General features: G+C 39.6%; 1 protein-coding gene across 4 annotated transcripts in view; it reads left to right on the forward strand.

Moving 5' to 3' along the window:
• Positions 1 to 14,067, forward strand: part of actn4 (actinin, alpha 4) — a 44,342-nt gene extending 30,275 nt beyond the window's left edge. The window contains exons 2-21 of one of the 4 annotated variants that reach the window (XM_016462339.1): positions 257 to 371; positions 565 to 684; positions 1,092 to 1,178; positions 1,315 to 1,402; positions 1,764 to 1,842; positions 2,756 to 2,837; positions 4,172 to 4,257; positions 5,725 to 5,817; positions 6,019 to 6,249; positions 6,393 to 6,540; positions 6,763 to 6,913; positions 7,038 to 7,146; positions 7,229 to 7,369; positions 7,551 to 7,733; positions 7,846 to 7,980; positions 8,082 to 8,261; positions 8,426 to 8,572; positions 10,917 to 10,982; positions 11,628 to 11,786; positions 11,879 to 12,037. In XM_016462339.1, coding sequence (XP_016317825.1) covers positions 257 to 371; positions 565 to 684; positions 1,092 to 1,178; positions 1,315 to 1,402; positions 1,764 to 1,842; positions 2,756 to 2,837; positions 4,172 to 4,257; positions 5,725 to 5,817; positions 6,019 to 6,249; positions 6,393 to 6,540; positions 6,763 to 6,913; positions 7,038 to 7,146; positions 7,229 to 7,369; positions 7,551 to 7,733; positions 7,846 to 7,980; positions 8,082 to 8,261; positions 8,426 to 8,572; positions 10,917 to 10,982; positions 11,628 to 11,786; positions 11,879 to 12,037 — 2,559 coding nt within the window. Of the gene's footprint in view, positions 1 to 256; positions 372 to 564; positions 685 to 1,091; positions 1,179 to 1,314; positions 1,403 to 1,763; positions 1,843 to 2,755; positions 2,838 to 4,171; positions 4,258 to 4,590; positions 4,677 to 5,724; positions 5,818 to 6,018; positions 6,250 to 6,392; positions 6,541 to 6,762; positions 6,914 to 7,037; positions 7,147 to 7,228; positions 7,370 to 7,550; positions 7,734 to 7,845; positions 7,981 to 8,081; positions 8,262 to 8,425; positions 8,573 to 10,432; positions 10,514 to 10,916; positions 10,983 to 11,627; positions 11,787 to 11,878 lie in introns of all 4 variants that reach the window. The other 3 variants (XM_016462338.1, XM_016462335.1, XM_016462336.1) reach the window with 3 other exon arrangements.
• Positions 14,068 to 17,521: the final 3,454 nt, after the last annotated feature.

Consider the following 17,521-nt stretch of genomic DNA (forward strand, 5'->3'; position numbering starts at 1 on the left):
TGCTAGAATTTGTTTTCTGCTCACCTTGTCATATTGTTGTCATATTTCATCAGCAAAGTAATATTTCAGTGATGGTCAAACTGTTTCGTACAAGAGTGGTCTTGTATTTATGTTCTAAAAGCATCATAAATGTTGATTTTCATGCCCGTTTCCTGAGCAAACATCTTGAGCATTCCTGCATGCAGCAGAACGCAGCCCTTTCCTGTTTCCCTGACCTTGCTTCCACGTTTTTGACATAATTTCCTGTTTGTTCTAGACTTTCACGGCCTGGTGCAACTCTCATCTGCGGAAGGCAGGAACGCAGATCGAAAACATTGAGGAGGATTTCAGAGATGGACTCAAACTCATGCTGCTCTTAGAGGTCATCTCAGGTCAGTGAGCTTTCAACTTCAATCATTCATTCATGCACCCTGGAGTCTCTAGTTCATTTGCAACTTCCCAAAGCTGTGCGAAACACTGCAGAGACGCTGAGCTAATGTTTAGAATGTAGTGGGGTTCGTGTTTGTGCTGATGTGATGGAAATACTGTGGAAAGCATGTGAGAAGTCATCATATTTTCGTGCAGGGGAGAGGTTACCAAAACCTGAAAGAGGAAAGATGAGAGTTCACAAGATCAACAACGTCAACAAAGCGCTGGACTTCATCGCCAGCAAAGGAGTCAAACTGGTGTCCATCGGTGCAGAAGGTACAAACACTTTCCTGTGTATCAGACTGTATGTTCACTCCTGATTTTATATATATATATATATATATATATATATATATATAATAGACAGGATTATTGTTAACTAAAACAAAACAATCATTAATTTCCTGAAATAAAAGTTAACTAAAATAAAATATTAAAAATAAAACAGGTTTTGTACTAAATGAAAATGAAAACTGAAAATATACAAAAAAATAAATAAAATTCATAACATTAACAAAAACTATAGTAGTATATCAGTGATACTAAAATAACACTGATGCGTGCTAATAAATATTATATAGTTTATAGTTTAGTTTATATATGTAGTTATTGTAATTTATAATTTTTTTAAAGCAAGTTTTTCACTTTCAACATCTAACAGTGTTGTGTGCCTGCCTTTATAGAAATCGTGGATGGAAATGCCAAGATGACTCTGGGAATGATTTGGACCATCATCCTCCGCTTCGCCATCCAGGACATCTCAGTGGAGGGTATAATTTAACCTCCATATTGTTTTAGAAATTTTAGGAACAGTTCTGTATAATCGAGCATACTTTAGAGAACAACCCCAAACAAACTTAATGAATGTTCAGTAATGGCCTGTTTCTGCTGTTTGTCTCTCTTTAGAAACCTCCGCTAAAGAAGGATTGTTGCTCTGGTGTCAGAGAAAGACGGCTCCTTACAAGAACGTCAACGTTCAGAACTTCCATATCAGGTTTGAAATGCATACTAGATTTGATCTTTAATCTACAACCTTTATTTGACTGTGTTTTCTGTGGTTTTAATTTTGTTGATTCACCCAAAGGTGGGTTTTACATAAAGCGGTGTTATGGATGTATTTGAATGATCAATGATAGCTAAAGATGATGGATAAAAAAATTGGTCTTGAATCTGAAATCTGAAATCGCAAGCAAAGTTCCTTTACTGTTACAGTTTAACAAGTCCAGCACTGACATGAATGCAGAAATAGGAGAAAATTTATAAGCTGTGGTTTGAGTGGCGCCCTCTGTTGGTTAAAGGAGAGAAATATAAAATACCTGTTTCCTCTGACCATCTCTTCTTCTCTTTCTCGACAGCTGGAAGGATGGTCTCGCCTTCAATGCTCTGATCCATAGACACAGGCCAGAGCTCATCGATTATGACAAGCTGAGAAAGGTTAGTATCTCATTAGAAAAAAAGGCTAAGATGCAATCCGTAAACATTAATGCATTGATTTGAGGGGTGATTTTGTGCAGTTCTTTAGATTTAGAAAGATTAAAAGTGGAGCTGAGACTAGCTGGCAGCAAAAAGCACTGTCAAATTAGTGAATTTATTTAATAAACATGCAAAGGTGGTGACGGATGTTGTAGAACTTGAACGATGAAATTTTTTTGCTGCTTGTGGAAATCTCATATTGTGATATCAGAATTTGTGCGTCCCAAATCAGAGTACATCAAAAATAGTTTGCTAAAAGTGCATGGATGATATACTATATGTGATAAGATGAGAACTGTATCCCAATTTGCATACTATTCATCCTAAATAGTATGTGACATTAGTGCATCCCAAATCTTAATATGTAAAAAGTGCCTGGATGGTATACTATTTCTGATGAGATGAGAATTGAATCCCAATTCACATACTATCCACCCTAATTAATTTGCGACATTACAATTAGAGCGTCCCAAATCTTAGTATACCATCCAGGCCCTTTTAGCATACTATTTTTGATGCACTATTTCTAATGAGAGGAGAATTGAATCCTAATTATCATACTATCCATACTAAATCGCATGTGACATGACAGTTAGTGCATCTCAAATCTTAGTACAATTAAAAATAGAATGCAAAAAGTGCCTGGATGAGTGAAGAATTTGCATACTATCCATCCAAAATAGCTGAAATTAGCAAAATTATTTAGCAAACTAACATGCAAGGGGGTGATGGATGTTGTAGAACTTTGTGAATGATGGATATTTTGATTCTTGTGGAAATCTGTGGATGTTTCCGCTGTGTTTTGCAGGTGCTCTCAGATGTGTAGTGCTGGAGAAAAGCTGAAATGACTGTTTGTTTCATTATGTGTTAACAGGACGACCCAGTGACCAATCTGAATAATGCTTTCGAAGTGGCAGAACGATACCTTGACATCCCCAAGATGTTGGATGCAGAGGGTATGAACTCTTCTCTCGTTTTCTGCGTCCATCGCTATCTGTGTCTGCATATGAAGTTAGTTGGCTGTGCGATGATGTTTGTGAGTGGGAGAGAGAGTGAATGAGTTGCTCTATTAAAGTGTGTGTGTTTTGTGCATGTCCGCACATGCCCTGTATTTCCAGAAGTTGTTCCTGCTCTCTGACACAGACAGTGCAAACACCCACACTTAATGTCTTCCACCAACATCGTGTCACCATGGTAACATCCCTGAGCATTGTTATTTCTCCCTCAAGCATAACTTCTCCAGGATCTCTGTTCAACCTGCTGCATCGGAGTGCTGTGTGTGTACGGTTTTGTAACCCTAATTTGCATAATGGGCAACCTTTATAGTTTGTGATGTCACTGGTGCATCCCAAATCATAGTGCATTAAAAATAGTATGCTAAAAGTGCCTGGATGGTATACTATTTGTGATGAGAAGAAAACCGAATCCCAAGTCACATGCCATACATCCTAAATAGTATGTGACATTACAATTAGTGCGTTCCAAATCTTAGTATTCCATCCATGCACTTTTAGAATCTAGTATTGATTTATTCTTTTTAATGAGAGGAGTGAATCCCAATTTGCATACTATCCATACTAAATAGTATGTAACGTTAGTAGTACATAATAGAATGTAATAATATGTAACGCTTTTAGCATACTATTGATTTACTATTCTATGAGAGGAGAATTGAATCATAGTAAATTAAAACTTGTATTCTAAAAGTGCCTGGATTGTGTACAGTTTTTGATGTGAGCAGAAATGAATCCCAATTTGCATACTATCTGTCCTAAATAGTACGTAACATTAGAACTAGTGTGTCCCAAATGATACTATGTCAAAAATAGTATGCTAAAAGTGCCTGGATGGTATATTGTTTCCAATGGATTTTCTAGATCTGATCTGTACTTGGTTTTGAGTACAGAATGAGTACTATTCATTTGACAGTGCTTTTGGCATGCTATATAGTAGAGAAGACCATAATCAGACACGGGGCCAGTTTTATTAAGTAATGAATGTATGTAGATGCTAATGCTCACATACAAATTCAAACAGCGTGGAGCGAATGGATCTGTGGCATCAAGATGCAAGTCAGTGACATAGTAGTATGTCTAAATACTGGCATACCTCCTTACTACATACTGAAAAGTATGTTCTTGGCCATCACCAGTGAATTGAGGTTTGCCCATTGTCGTTGTGTGTATGTTAATGAGTGCGTAACTGGCACATGCCTGTTACAAGTGTGTGTGTTTGAGTCCCATCTGCATCCCTGTATGTGCATGTATGTATAACTCTCGTTTCCCTGCAGACATTGTGAACACAGCACGTCCAGATGAGAAAGCCATAATGACCTATGTGTCCAGTTTCTACCATGCCTTTTCTGGAGCCCAGAAGGTACCCCATGACTCCTAACCCTTGACCCCTCATCATCTCCTCTTCAGCATGGCTTTTTCCACCAGTACTGGAATAACCAAAGAGGGGCGCTGGTGTCTTAACCCGTCCTCCCCTGGCCTACGACTCTTTTCTCAACAGCAGATTGGCTCTTTCTCTCACTTTGCGGGTTGCCAGGGTTATAACACAGGACTCCAAACCCCATTTCCCTTTGATGGGGAGCCCATAAAATGCATAACCATCCCTTCCTCTCTCAGTGGGCACACACAGGCTTTGGGTTGCTTTGCTTCACTGCTGTCTTTCTCTCTCTCTCTTTTTCGGCTGGCTTTGCTATAGATATCGTGGGTACTCTACGACCGGATGAGAAGGCTATTATGACCTACGTCTCCTGTTTCTATCACGCCTTCTCAGGTGCTCAGAAGGTGAGAAACCTTTGACCCCTGACTGTTGGCCTTGAAACTCTTAAATGTGCCTTCATACCTGGTCTCTCGTCTTGGTTTGTTGTACTTTGTTCCAATCAGATGTGCTGCAAGAGCAAAGGACTAACATTAAATGTTGCCTATGGCACTGTATAGCTTATACTCAGAATCTTTGCACATTTATGTTAATACAACAATATTAATAGACAACAGTTCTAGCATGGCTAATTGATATTGTCATATTAAGTTAGCTATTTCAAAATTCTTGTAGTTGCTCTCCTCACATTAATGTACACAAACATAACCAAGTTAGATGAAGATCATTTTTTTTCGGTCTGGGTTTTCCCACTCTGTTGGCTCGCCTTATAATTGTAATTGTTTAAATGTGCTTTAGCATTTTACACAAGCGTTTTGAACACTTTCTGTGTTTCAGTGTTAGTTAATGCTGTAGAGAACCCTGAAGAGATCCTCCAGTGGTATAAAAATTGAGAATGCAGATTTGGTTTTACAAATGGCATGTGGATTTTTCAGCTAGACTACAAGTTTTCGAAACTAACCAATTGGTGTTTGCATGAAATTTCAATTAGTATAAAAGAGCTTACAAGTGAAGTATGTAATGTTGATGTTTAACTTAATCTTTATTTCATTTGGCTAGTTTTTACGCATGTTATTGTGTGTATAGCACATTATTAACTTACACACTTGGAGTTTTGTTTCATTGTGTGCTCAGTACATCGTTTGCGTGTTTTCTTTTTCTTTTTGCTATACCCACCAAACCAAAAACCATTAAATACTGGATAGTTCAAAATTTCTTTCCCGTGTAAACTAAAGCAGCATCTTGACATTTACAGTTCTAACCATAGATATGTCATACTTCTTAATTGAAGTGTATTGTGTATACTATATCATTGTACTTTAAACATATGGTATACCCTATATATTGGTGTTGTAAACATTGTGCTGTTCAATGTTTTTAGAATGATTGGATAAAATTTCATAATTAGAAAGATGTGTCATGTAATACGATTGTAACTGTCCTCTTCTGTGATAGGCTGAGACAGCAGCCAATCGTATCTGCAAGGTGTTGGCAGTTAATCAGGAGAATGAGCACCTGATGGAGGACTATGAAAAACTGGCCAGCGATGTAAGTTTGAGTCATTGTGTTTGTTGTTTGTGTGATATTCAAGTAGATGTGGTAGTAGACGTAGTAATATTTAATGCAGACCTATTTCTAGACAAACTACCCAGAGTGTTTTACTTTTTATGTCTCCGTATGTTTGAGAGGAGAATGTGTTTTCTGTTGATCCTCCATTCATTTCTTTATTGCATGCTTTTTCTCTTATAGCTGTTGGAGTGGATTCGTAGGACAATCCCATGGTTGGAAAACCGTGCTCCAGAGAAAACCATGACAGAAATGCAGCAGAAATTGGAAGATTTCCGCGATTACCGTCGCGTTCACAAACCACCCAAAGTTCAGGAGAAGTGTCAGCTAGAGATCAACTTCAACACACTGCAGACCAAACTCCGTCTGAGCAACCGACCAGCCTTTATGCCATCTGAGGGACGCATGGTGTCGGTATGTACAATTCAATTTATAAGACTTAAAAGTCTTTTTGCTTTATCGCTATGACGAAACTTGTTCATTCTCAACCTCTGTTGTTGAACCACTGGCTCAATTCTGAAAGATATTTGGCTGAAAAGTTCTTTCTTTCTTTCTAGGACATTAATGGTGCATGGCATAAACTGGAAGGGGCAGAGAAAGGCTATGAAGAGTGGCTACTGAATGAGATCCGTCGTTTAGAGAGACTTGACCATCTTGCAGAAAAGTTCCGTCAGAAAGCAGCCATCCATGAAAGCTGGACAGATGGTATGGATACAGAAACTACACCTGAACTTACTTATGCTTTTGACAATTATTCACATTCACCTACAGTAATTCACAAATCGCTCTCAGTATACATTAACAGGCTGCTCCTTTATGACTCTTCCATCAGTGTTTTGAATCTCATGAATGCAGAGCCTTGTCAGCCATGCAGAAGTCTTAAGAAACAGTCACTAGATCTAATTTGATCTGTGTTTGTTTGTGTAGGTAAGGAGGCCATGCTAACACAGAAGGATTATGAGACCGCAACTCTGTCTGAGATCAAAGCTCTCCTGAAGAAGCATGAGGCGTTCGAAAGTGACCTTGCTGCCCACCAGGACAGAGTGGAGCAGATTGCCGCCATTGCACAGGAGCTCAAGTGAGAAAACAACTAAAAATAGAAGCAACAAACAACAACAGATAGGGCTAATTCATTAAATAAAAAATTCTGGCTGTAAGTGAAGTTGAGACAGTGTTCTATCTCTTCTCTGTATGTATTATAGTGAGCTGGACTACTACGACTCCCCGAGCGTTAATGCACGCTGTCAGAAGATCTGTGAGCAATGGGATGCTCTGGGTTCCCTCACACAGAGCCGCAGAGAGTCTCTCGAGGTACGCATGCTTTCTCGGAGAGACACTTTCTTGCATATTTATACATTTTATCATGTTGACTGTGTGTTTATCTGGTCTACAGAGAACAGAGAAACAGCTGGAGTCTATTGATGAGCTGTACCTGGAATACGCCAAGAGAGCAGCACCGTTCAACAACTGGATGGAGGGAGCCATGGAGGACCTTCAGGACATGTTCATTGTACACAACATCGAGGAGATCCAGGTATTGAAAAATGTTTTGTATTCGTAATCTTTCCATTTTGCTTCGCCTCTGAAATGGAGCTCCTTGTTTTGTTGCTGGTATCTCTGGATAGTCCATTTCAGAACAAGGTGAACTGAACAAAAAAAATGCTCGATGCAAGAATCCTTTTTCTACCTTTTTTCACTTCTTTCTCTTTATGTAGGGACTGATAACGGCTCATGACCAGTTCAAATCAACTCTTCCAGAGGCAAATAAAGAGCGGGAATCTATTCAGGCCATCCAGGCTGAAGTTCATAAAATCGCACAGTACAATGGCATCAAACTGGCCGGAAACAATCCTTACACCACCATCACCCCTCAGAGCATTGACAAGAAATGGGAGAAGGTAAGATCTGTTTGTATTGTGAATGAGACATTGCTTCCTTCAGGTGTGTGGGTGTAGGTTTACAAATGAGTTGAGTACGCAAGTATTGATGTTATCTTGTGTCTTTGTGAAGGTGCAGCAACTGGTTCCACAGCGTGATCAGGCTCTTCAGGAAGAACTCGCACGTCAGCAGTCTAATGACCATCTCAGACGCCAGTTTGCCAACCAGGCCAACATGATTGGACCATGGATCCAAAATAAGATGGAGGTATAGTTGCCTCTATTTCTGTACCTTGATGATCTTATCATTTTTCAAAGAAGAAAAATATTGAATAATTCATCTGTGTCTCCATGGCATGATATTTGTAGGAGATCGGGCGGATATCAATTGAGATGAATGGAACGCTGGAAGATCAGCTGACCCACCTCCGTCAGTATGAGCAGAGCATCATTGAATACAAACCCAACATTGACCAACTGGAGGGAGACCATCAGCTCATTCAGGAAGCACTTATATTTGACAACAAATACACTGCTTACACTATGGAGGTATGCATATGCCAATACACACATATTGAAACTATGCAGGAACCATAGATGTATTGTTTAGATCAAGTGATTACAATTCCTACATGCTGTTTCCCTCTAGTGTAAACTTTGTTTAGCTGTGTTGTTACTTGACAGTGTTTCCATTGCCTTTTACTCCTCTATAGCACCTTCGTGTTGGTTGGGAGCAACTCCTTACTACAATTGCCCGCACCATTAATGAGATTGAGAACCAGATTCTGACTCGTGATGCTAAAGGCATCAGCCAGGAGCAGCTTCATGAGTACCGCACGTCCTTCAATCACTTCGACAAGGTCAGGAACTCATTTGCATGTTTGACAGTGTGTGAAATGGACTTCACTTAATTTAGGTGAAAGAAGAAGGTTAGTGTTGTAGAGGAATAGATCACTCAAACATGGAAAAACTGTCATTTTTAACAAAAAAGCATTGATATGTCAGGACTGGTTACAAGATCCATAAAAACCAATGGTATTTTGCATCACTGCTGATACAATGCTTCAAAATTGAATATGTGCAAGTGTAGATGAGAACGGAGAGTCTAACATCTTGTTTTCCACTTAAAGAAAGTCATACATTTTAAAATTAGAAGATTGAGATCATTTTTGAGTGAACTGTTCCTCTAAAAATAGGGTTTATGTGTTTTTAACTGTGTTAGCAAAGAGATCTGAGCTGCAGGCCACTAAAAATACACAACATTGCAGAGGATTAAAGTGTCCATATAAAGAAGAATATGGAAAATTAAGTCAGTGTTGCTTATTTCAAGGTGAATGGCTGTGTTTAATTTCAGGGTGATTTATGCATGATAAAAATGGACCTCAGTTTAAAATTTTGGTCAGACTTGCTCCTTTTTCTCCACTTACTCTGGCACTAATAGGAGGGAAAATGTCTGAATTATACTGCGCGTCAAACACCCCTGACCTGAAATGTTTGTAATATAACATATTTGCAATATGTAAATAATAAATGTAGTCTAGTGGAATTGAAGTAATGAGGGGGTTTTATGTTAAAGTGGAGAAATTTAGTCATGGTAAAGTAAAGAAACGAAGTGTTATAGTGATTTCATAATGGCTCTAATATCATAAGCTGAATGTTATGTCTGACATTTGTAAGAAATCAGGTCACTAAGGCTGCGTTTACACTGGCACAAAAAATCCGATCTTTCACTCACATCTGACACAGATCGGAATTTGTTGCACACGTGTAAACACAAAAACCCGCACGAGATCCGATTTTTTTGCATCCGATCTGAGTAACTTCCAAATGTGGATTTTAATCGGATACACATCTGATATCTGGACATCCGACCTACGTCTAAACACATATCCGATTCTCCACAGAACTCCCAGTGTGAGGGCGACACGTTTGCTCATAAAGATTTTTAATGCCGGCGTGCTGTATGCGCTCGCATTTTATTGAGATGGAAACTTTTTATAAGTAAGAAATTGCATATTCAGGAGCTGGTTTTCAACCCCTGCCCTGTGAATTTTGAAAATACAACAGCTAAAAGCTACATATATTTCTCAGCAATGAGGTGATAACTTAGCAGTTTTTGTAATTAAACCGACAAGCTTGTTTGCAATGCTTCACAATCGCTCACTCGCACGTGGGTGCATGCGTTCGTTCGTTCTCTCTCTCTCTCTCCTTAATTAATTCGAATTCATTTCAATAAATATCATCTTTATTTCACTAAAGAATTCTAACTCTAACGAGCTGTAGATAAAATAGTCTAACAAATAAAAATGACCGTCATTTTCCGGTCTTTATCCGTTCAGTCAGATTTTGTGCTGCAAAACATCCATGACAGCCGTTGTCCATGCAAATAATTAATAATGGCCATTCGACCAGTCGGATACCAGTCATGTCTAAAGTGAATGTAAACAGACGTGCCAGAAAATCGGATATGGTCAAAAGATCGGATCTGTGCATTAAGACTTGCAGTGTAAACGCAGCCTGACTGTCACAAGTATGTTTCATTAGACTTGTTTAGCCATCAGCCCATGTGTCTGACATCCACAATGTTTTGTCTCCATCTTTTTTTTGTCATGCCACTGCCTCCATCCCACACATGCCGTTATGTCATTGTGTATCGGTATCATCAATCCTAATCTGCATGCTCTGATTGGTCCATCCCTTGCGTGATTGGCTTACCACAGGACCACAGTGGTGTCTTACATGCTGAGGAGTTCAAGGCTTGTTTGATCAGTCTGGGTTACGACGTAGAAAACAACAAGCAGGTATGAGCACACCCAGAGAAGAAAGGGTTAAGATGGCTGCCGTCTGTCTCTATGTCTGTGTGTGTGTGTGTGTGTGCGTGCCGTGTCACTCATTCATTCCATCACTCACTAACTCCCTCATTCACCTGTTGTGCTGCTGCTTGAAAAGGTGCCCTCTGCAGGTCAGCTAAGGTTTTGCTTTCATGTGTTATGTTTCTCACTGCTTCCTTTTTCTTTTCTTTTTTTTTTTACTTGTCCTTGCTATAACTTCCCTCCTTCTTTTACTTGTCTTCTGTACAAACTCATTCTGATTCCTCTATCAAACTCTTCTGTTTGCGTACAAACTCTTCATCTCCCCAAATTCTCTGCTTTCCACATGCATCCTTCCTGTTTCTTTTCTCATCCTTCCCTTTGCAAACTGTAGAAGCGCACGGGGATAATGGATGGCGACGATTTCCGCGCACTGCTCATTTCCACTGGGAACAGCCTGGTACTGCTACCTCCTTTCTCAATCTACAGCAACCCAATTTCTCCTGAACTCCTGCTTTTGCTTGCTGTTAAAAAATAATTTTTGTCGAATATCATTGGTTACTTTTTATATTTTTTATTTATATTTTAAGTTAAGATCTGTAAAAGAAAAAAAAAGTTAACTGAATAGATTCTATTTCTAATATACCAGGGGTGGCCAACTTTGGTCCTGGAGAGCCACAGTCCTGCAGAGTTTCACTCCATCCCTAATCAAACACACCTAATCAAGGTCTAAGGGTTACTGGAAAGATACAGAAAGTGTTTTTATCAAGGCTGAAGCAAAACTCTGCAGGACTGTGGCTGTCCAGAACCAGTGTTGGCCACCCCGTAATAGATCACAGTCAAGCACCTTAGATGCAGTATTAATTTGGATCAAATGAAAATGGGGCTGAAGGATAGATGTAAAGTTCGCATTCAATGGGTTGTACTACTGTGCACTTTGGCGTTTACCATTCAGGTGACAAGTCTTAAAATTAATGCATTGAACCATCTGTATGCCAATTTCTTACAGCCTCATTTTCATTTGCATCAAATATGGTATCTAACTTTGATTCTCATGACTCTCCTCACGGTTTATCTGGGTTAACCTCTAACCTCTGTTCTTCAGGGTGATGCCGAATTTGCTCGTATTATGGGCATTGTTGACCCCAACAACAGTGGCGCAGTGACCTTCCAGGCCTTCATCGACTTCATGTCAAGGGAAACAACCGACACAGACACCGCAGACCAAGTCATCGCCTCATTTAAGATCCTAGCCGGAGACAAGGTAAGAATATGCATGCCAGGATGTCCGTCTGAAGTGTTCGGAGTTCTTGTTGTATGGGACTTCAACCTATCCCCATCTATTCTCCTTTTCAGAACTACATCACAGCCGAGGAGTTGAGGCGTGAGCTTCCTCCTGACCAGGCAGAGTACTGCATTGCCCGAATGGCACCATACACGGGCCCCGACGCGGTGCCGGGTGCTCTTGACTACATGTCCTTCTCCACCGCCCTGTATGGGGAGAGCGACCTCTAAGGGCTAACTCCAGAACTCCAGAGCAGTTCTCTCTCCTGCATCAGTGCTGATCTTCTCACAGACTAGATAGATGAGAGCGCTGGATGGAGCCGCATCTGTCTTTCTCTCAACCATCTAGTCCTTAAAGAGATCAGTGCTCCTGAGGAAGAGGAAGATATTTAAGAGTGTTGGAAATGGGACTTCATAGCACACCTGAGGGGGAGGGGGGATAGAGGTTTGGGGAAAGGGGGTTACCATGGCATTGTGGGAAGAGCAAATAACTGTTGATGAAGCTTGCCACGCATTGAGGGATAACCTTTTGATTCCGTGTTAAACATGTCAGTCTTGGAGAGCTTAAGGAAAGTTGTAGGATGGAAGGAAAGAGAGAAGTTTAAAATTGCAGATTCAGTGTCAAGGGAAGAGGGTGTGTGGCCTTGGACTGTAGCCCCAGCTCAGGTTCTTTAATCTTCTTCAGTTTCCTCTTAAAATGACATGCATACTATGAAAGAACTCGATGTTTTCCCAGCTTTTTAGTGAATTCTCACCAGCAGTTACCTGTAAAGACAGTTCGTGTTAAGCCGTTGGCATCGTTAAATTAGAACAATATTAATTATCAATTAAATCTACTAGGTTATTATGGGATGGAACTAAAGAGAGCTTAAAGAATCAGCTTTGGCTGCAGCCTATGCCTAAACACTTAACCTGCACCCTCTACCCCGGGGGGGAGGGCACAAGCTTTTCCAGTTAACTTGCTATTTTCTTTGTTTTAATTTAGTTGTTTTCTTGCTAGAGTTGGTGGAGTGGGAGGTTTGGTTTGGCATTTGAATATGTTATTTGGCATATAGCAAGGCTGCATATCGTAGGAAAATTGAGAGAATGACTCAACAAGTGTTTTGATAGGGAATTTGTGACATGCCCTCTTAACCCATTTTGCTGGATCGGTGGAACTCTTTGAAAATCAAACCTCAGCTTTTTCCTCCCTTTTTTATTTCTCTCTTCTCCAGCAATTTTGAGTTAGCGGGATTCTACGCTGTACATACTTATTTTCCAGTACACAGAACTGTCGGACTACCCATGGCGGTCTCACTGGGCTTCAGGTCATAAGCAAAGATTATAAAATGAGCAGTTTCACCCCTGCGGAGTACTGTAGGCAGGTTTAGGTAGCTACAGGTCTGTTTTTTGAGGGGTTGAAGAATGAAGCTACAAAAATACCTAGTCGACTTCTTGTTTTCCTTCCCCAATCAACCATACAGCGTTCTCTTATTGACTCCCTGACTCAAGTAGACATGTTCCTTAAGGATTTATTAACTGTAATTAACGTCCATCTGCCATCCATCTCTAATTGTTTCTCAGATATTACTGAATGTCCATGTAAGAGCTTCAGTGGTGATGTGAGCAGCATAGCCTTGTAGTGACCCTCTACTAGAGCCTATGACTACACAGCTGCTGAATCAACAGTGGAAAAGATAATTTTATATAGTAAGAAATAAGTACAAATGTGCCTGGTAGTTGCAGGTTGCTTTCTCTCCCACTCATTTTTTCCTTTCCTTTTGTTGTACACTCGTTTTTTTCTTTCTATAGGGAGGGGCAGGGACCCAATGTACAGCTCTGGAGGTTGAGGGGAAGGAGTGAGAGAGCTGAAGTCTTAATGAACATTCCATTATGTCTTAATTAACATTCAATTACTGTTTATCAAATCTATGCAATCGTGTATCCAATACCCACATGCTCTGTAATGAACGGCGGGGGTGGTTTGCAATCGGAAGTGTTGGATTCAAGTGAGAACAAATTAAGGGTAGAGGGAGGGAAAAGGGTTGGGCAGATGGGCTTCATAAGATTTGAACAGACTTGGACCAAAAGCCTGCCCTTACATCTGCAAAGTTGAATAAAAGCATTTGGAATTCTGATTTTTTTTTTCTTTTGTACTCTTTAATATCAAGCGTTATCTGCTGTACTGGAAATTTGCAAAAAGTGCTTTCTGTCTCAAGATGAAAAGTGAATTTCACATGCACACATAAAGTTTCCTTATAAAATATTACCACTTTGAATTATTTGTCTGTGTCCCTGCTTGCTGAGGTTTTCAACCAGTCATTTGATTTTGTCTTTGGAGCTTAAATTTTGGACTTTATTCAAAGTTTATAAATGAATGCGTTAATGACTTTCTGTCTTTAAGTTCTGTCGACAACATTGGTGACAAAATAATGATTAGCAATTTGCCTTTTAGACCATGATCCATCCTGTGACAGACAGATTTAGTGTATTACTGTATTAGTGTTAATATTTTTCCTCAAAATAACTTTTTTTCCCCCCCCTGTGGTAATCTGCTTTATGCCTCACACGTTGTGGATGGTGCTCAATTTGTGGGCTGCTGAAACATTATTTTAAGAAAGCTCAAATTAGCCAGATACTATATGTGCTATTAAATTGCTATGTGCTGTTATACTTATATAAAAACTTTAAAAAACAACAAAAACAGCAGCTCTATTAAACAGTTTAGACAGGTGAAGACTCACAACAACCAATAGAGTTAACTTACCATCCTCCTGGCAGTCCTGAGGAATAGTTTCTGTGTGAAAATATGAAGTCCGTACAGTCGGCTGAATTGAGACGACATGAGCGAAAGATTACAGAAGACAGATCGTTTTTAATGTGTTAAGGTTATATTATTTTGGTCGAAATAGGTCATTTTTATCGCCCGTCTGTTGATTAAAAAACTCGTAGGATAGAGAGCGAACGGTTAGGCTGCTATGACAACCTGAGTAAGCGCGGGCTTTTTTCTGCTGTCTTCAACCTCTGAATCCTGGCAGTTACTGTCGTGAGGACGCGCGCCTTGCGTTTAAATTCACACGCAGGCGGGAAGAACGTGACGGATCTCAGAGCCTGGGCAGTTGTGGCGGGAATTATGCTGGCATTGACGTTCACCTGTGGCGTACTCCTCATCTTTCTGTTGTCAGATTCAGTAAAGATGACGGACGAAAATCAGGTAAACTCACGACTGGAGACGTATTTAATCTTGCATGTGTAAATACCCCAGTTTCACAGACAAGGCTTAAGCCTAGTCCTAAACTAAAATGTAAATCTGAGCTGTTTCAACAGAAAGAAACTTGCACTGACTGATCTTAAAATATGTCAGTGCCTTTGTTTTGTCTTAAATTCACACCGGTAATGCTTTTTTTGTAAGGCATGTTTATAAAAATTACTTAAATGTCCTAATTGAACTATGGCCTAACCCTGGTTTAGGCTAAGACCTGTCTATGAAACTGGGCCATAGTTGTGTAATTTAAAATTTTTATTTTTTTATACAGATTATAGAGGATTAGGTCAAATCTGAAAAAGTCCGATTCACAGATAAATGTATACATTTGCGAATTGCTGCAGAAACTTAGAGCTGCAGTCCGTAACTTTTTTTGGTTAGAAATGATCCGAAATCAATATTTGAGCAAGTACATAACCAGTCAGTGTTCAAAACTATCGCCTTACTTTAGTCCGATTCGCAATGGTTATTTTCTAATAATGTTTTCTAATTTGAGTGGTACGGGTAGGTTTTCGCGGGAAATTGGAGCATGGCGCTGCGTCATTACGTCACGTCTGTAAACATAAAGAAGTTGTCCCGGCTACTAGGCTATCGCATGTGAGGATCCTGCAGGTGGCTGATCGTTTATAGCCTTTTCTCACAGCAGCCAGAATAATTAAATGTATCATTTTGATGGTGGATTGTAATCCAGAAAGAACTATGTGTTTATGAAACACATGTGAATTAAATTAAATTATATTCCGGTTATAAATGTGCTTCTGATTACAGATAGCCTGGGATTACAAAGATTTATATTTGAAAGAAAACCAGTTCGAGATTTGTATTTTAAAGAAAACCAGTTCGAAGGGAGCATAATTTGCTTTTTGGGTTAAAAGAATTTCTTAATATGAAATTCGAAGAGTATGACAATTAGATTAGACCGTGCAGAAATTGAAATCAACACGCTAATACACACTATAGTCACCAATGTTGATGTTGTTTAATCACCATTGGTAGCGAGATTTATGGTAATGCTTTTTTCCTCAGTTGGTCAGAACAAATGTGACAGACTTGTTACTTGTTCAGATGGCAATATACGGTGAAAATTTTTATTTGGGTCATATATTCCAAGATGTAGGCTAGAATCTGTGATTGCGAAGTACAGTAAATATCCACACCAGTGCAGTGACTGACTGCCACACATACTCTTCAGATTAGATTCATCCACGCTGGAGCCGCGCCGACTCACAACCCACTCAAGCTAGATAATTCCGCAGACAGCTGCAATTCCAGGTTTTCAAACAGAGATGGCGACAAAGAGGCAAAACTTACGGACTGCAGCTTTAAGCCTTGTACTGTAATACTGAGTCTCTGTAGTACCCTATTACTGTTTCCAACAGCCACTGACTGTAGCACACAGACTACAGTAGTAGAACTCAACAGTGCTAGCATTTCACTCGCATTTGCTGCTAAGAATAGATGTGTGTGTCTGTAAAATATTTTTAGGAGCATGTGTGAAAAAAAAAAAAAGCACATTCACCTCAAAACATTAGATTCATCCGCTCTGGAGCCGTGCCGGCACACAACCCACGCAAGCTAGATAATTCCGCAGACAGCTGCAATTCCAGGTTTTCAAACAGAGATGGCGACAAAGAGGCAAAACTTAAGGACTGCAGCTTTAAATAAAGGTGTAACGAAGGACTTGTATATTAGTAACTCAAATATATTAGTAACTCTAAAAAGTCACAAAGATTGAATATTTAACATATAATCCTAATGAAGGGAAAAAGGGTTTTGTGGATTTCTTTCATTATAGTATTGCTCTGTGTCATAAATTTCTGTCAAAACATGCACCTGTTAACCTGCAAAAAAGAAAAAAAAAAAGCCACCTGGACTTGTGAAATGCCTGAGCACAAGACATAAATCCGAACAGACTAAAGAGTTTTTGTCTAAAAGCGACACAGGAATAATTTTTTTAAATTTATAATCACCCTGTTTTTAAAAGGTCCATATGTTAAAGACAAAAAATATTGGCATTAAATTCAAAATATGCACACCTGTCAGCAAAGTGGCACCACATCTCTCAACCACCTGAGGCCACTCAGTCGGCTTATTTATTTTCATTCACAGTTATAAAATTGTTAGACATGCCTCGTGTCTACAGTGCTGCCTTGTTCTCCAACAGAGACATCGTTGACTTTCTGTGTTGTTTGTTTCTGCACACTTGGCAGGAGCGGGCTGTGAAGGTGTGGAAAGATTCCATCCTGATGATTTTGGCAAATCACACTCTAAAAAATGCTGGGTTAAATACAACCCAGTGCTGGGTAAAATAGGGACAAACCCAGCAATTGGGTTGTTTTGACCCAGCGGTTGGGTTAAATGTTTAACCCAACCTTCTGGGTAGTAACCCAACCGTTGGGTCAAAACAACCCAATTGCTGGGTTTGTCCCTATTTTACCCAGCACTGGGTTGTATTTAACCCAGCATTTTTT

This window comes from Sinocyclocheilus anshuiensis, unplaced genomic scaffold (genome assembly GCF_001515605.1).
Source record: "Sinocyclocheilus anshuiensis isolate Anshui unplaced genomic scaffold, SAMN03320099.WGS_v1.1 scaffold272, whole genome shotgun sequence".
Lineage (NCBI taxonomy): Eukaryota > Metazoa > Chordata > Actinopteri > Cypriniformes > Cyprinidae > Sinocyclocheilus > Sinocyclocheilus anshuiensis.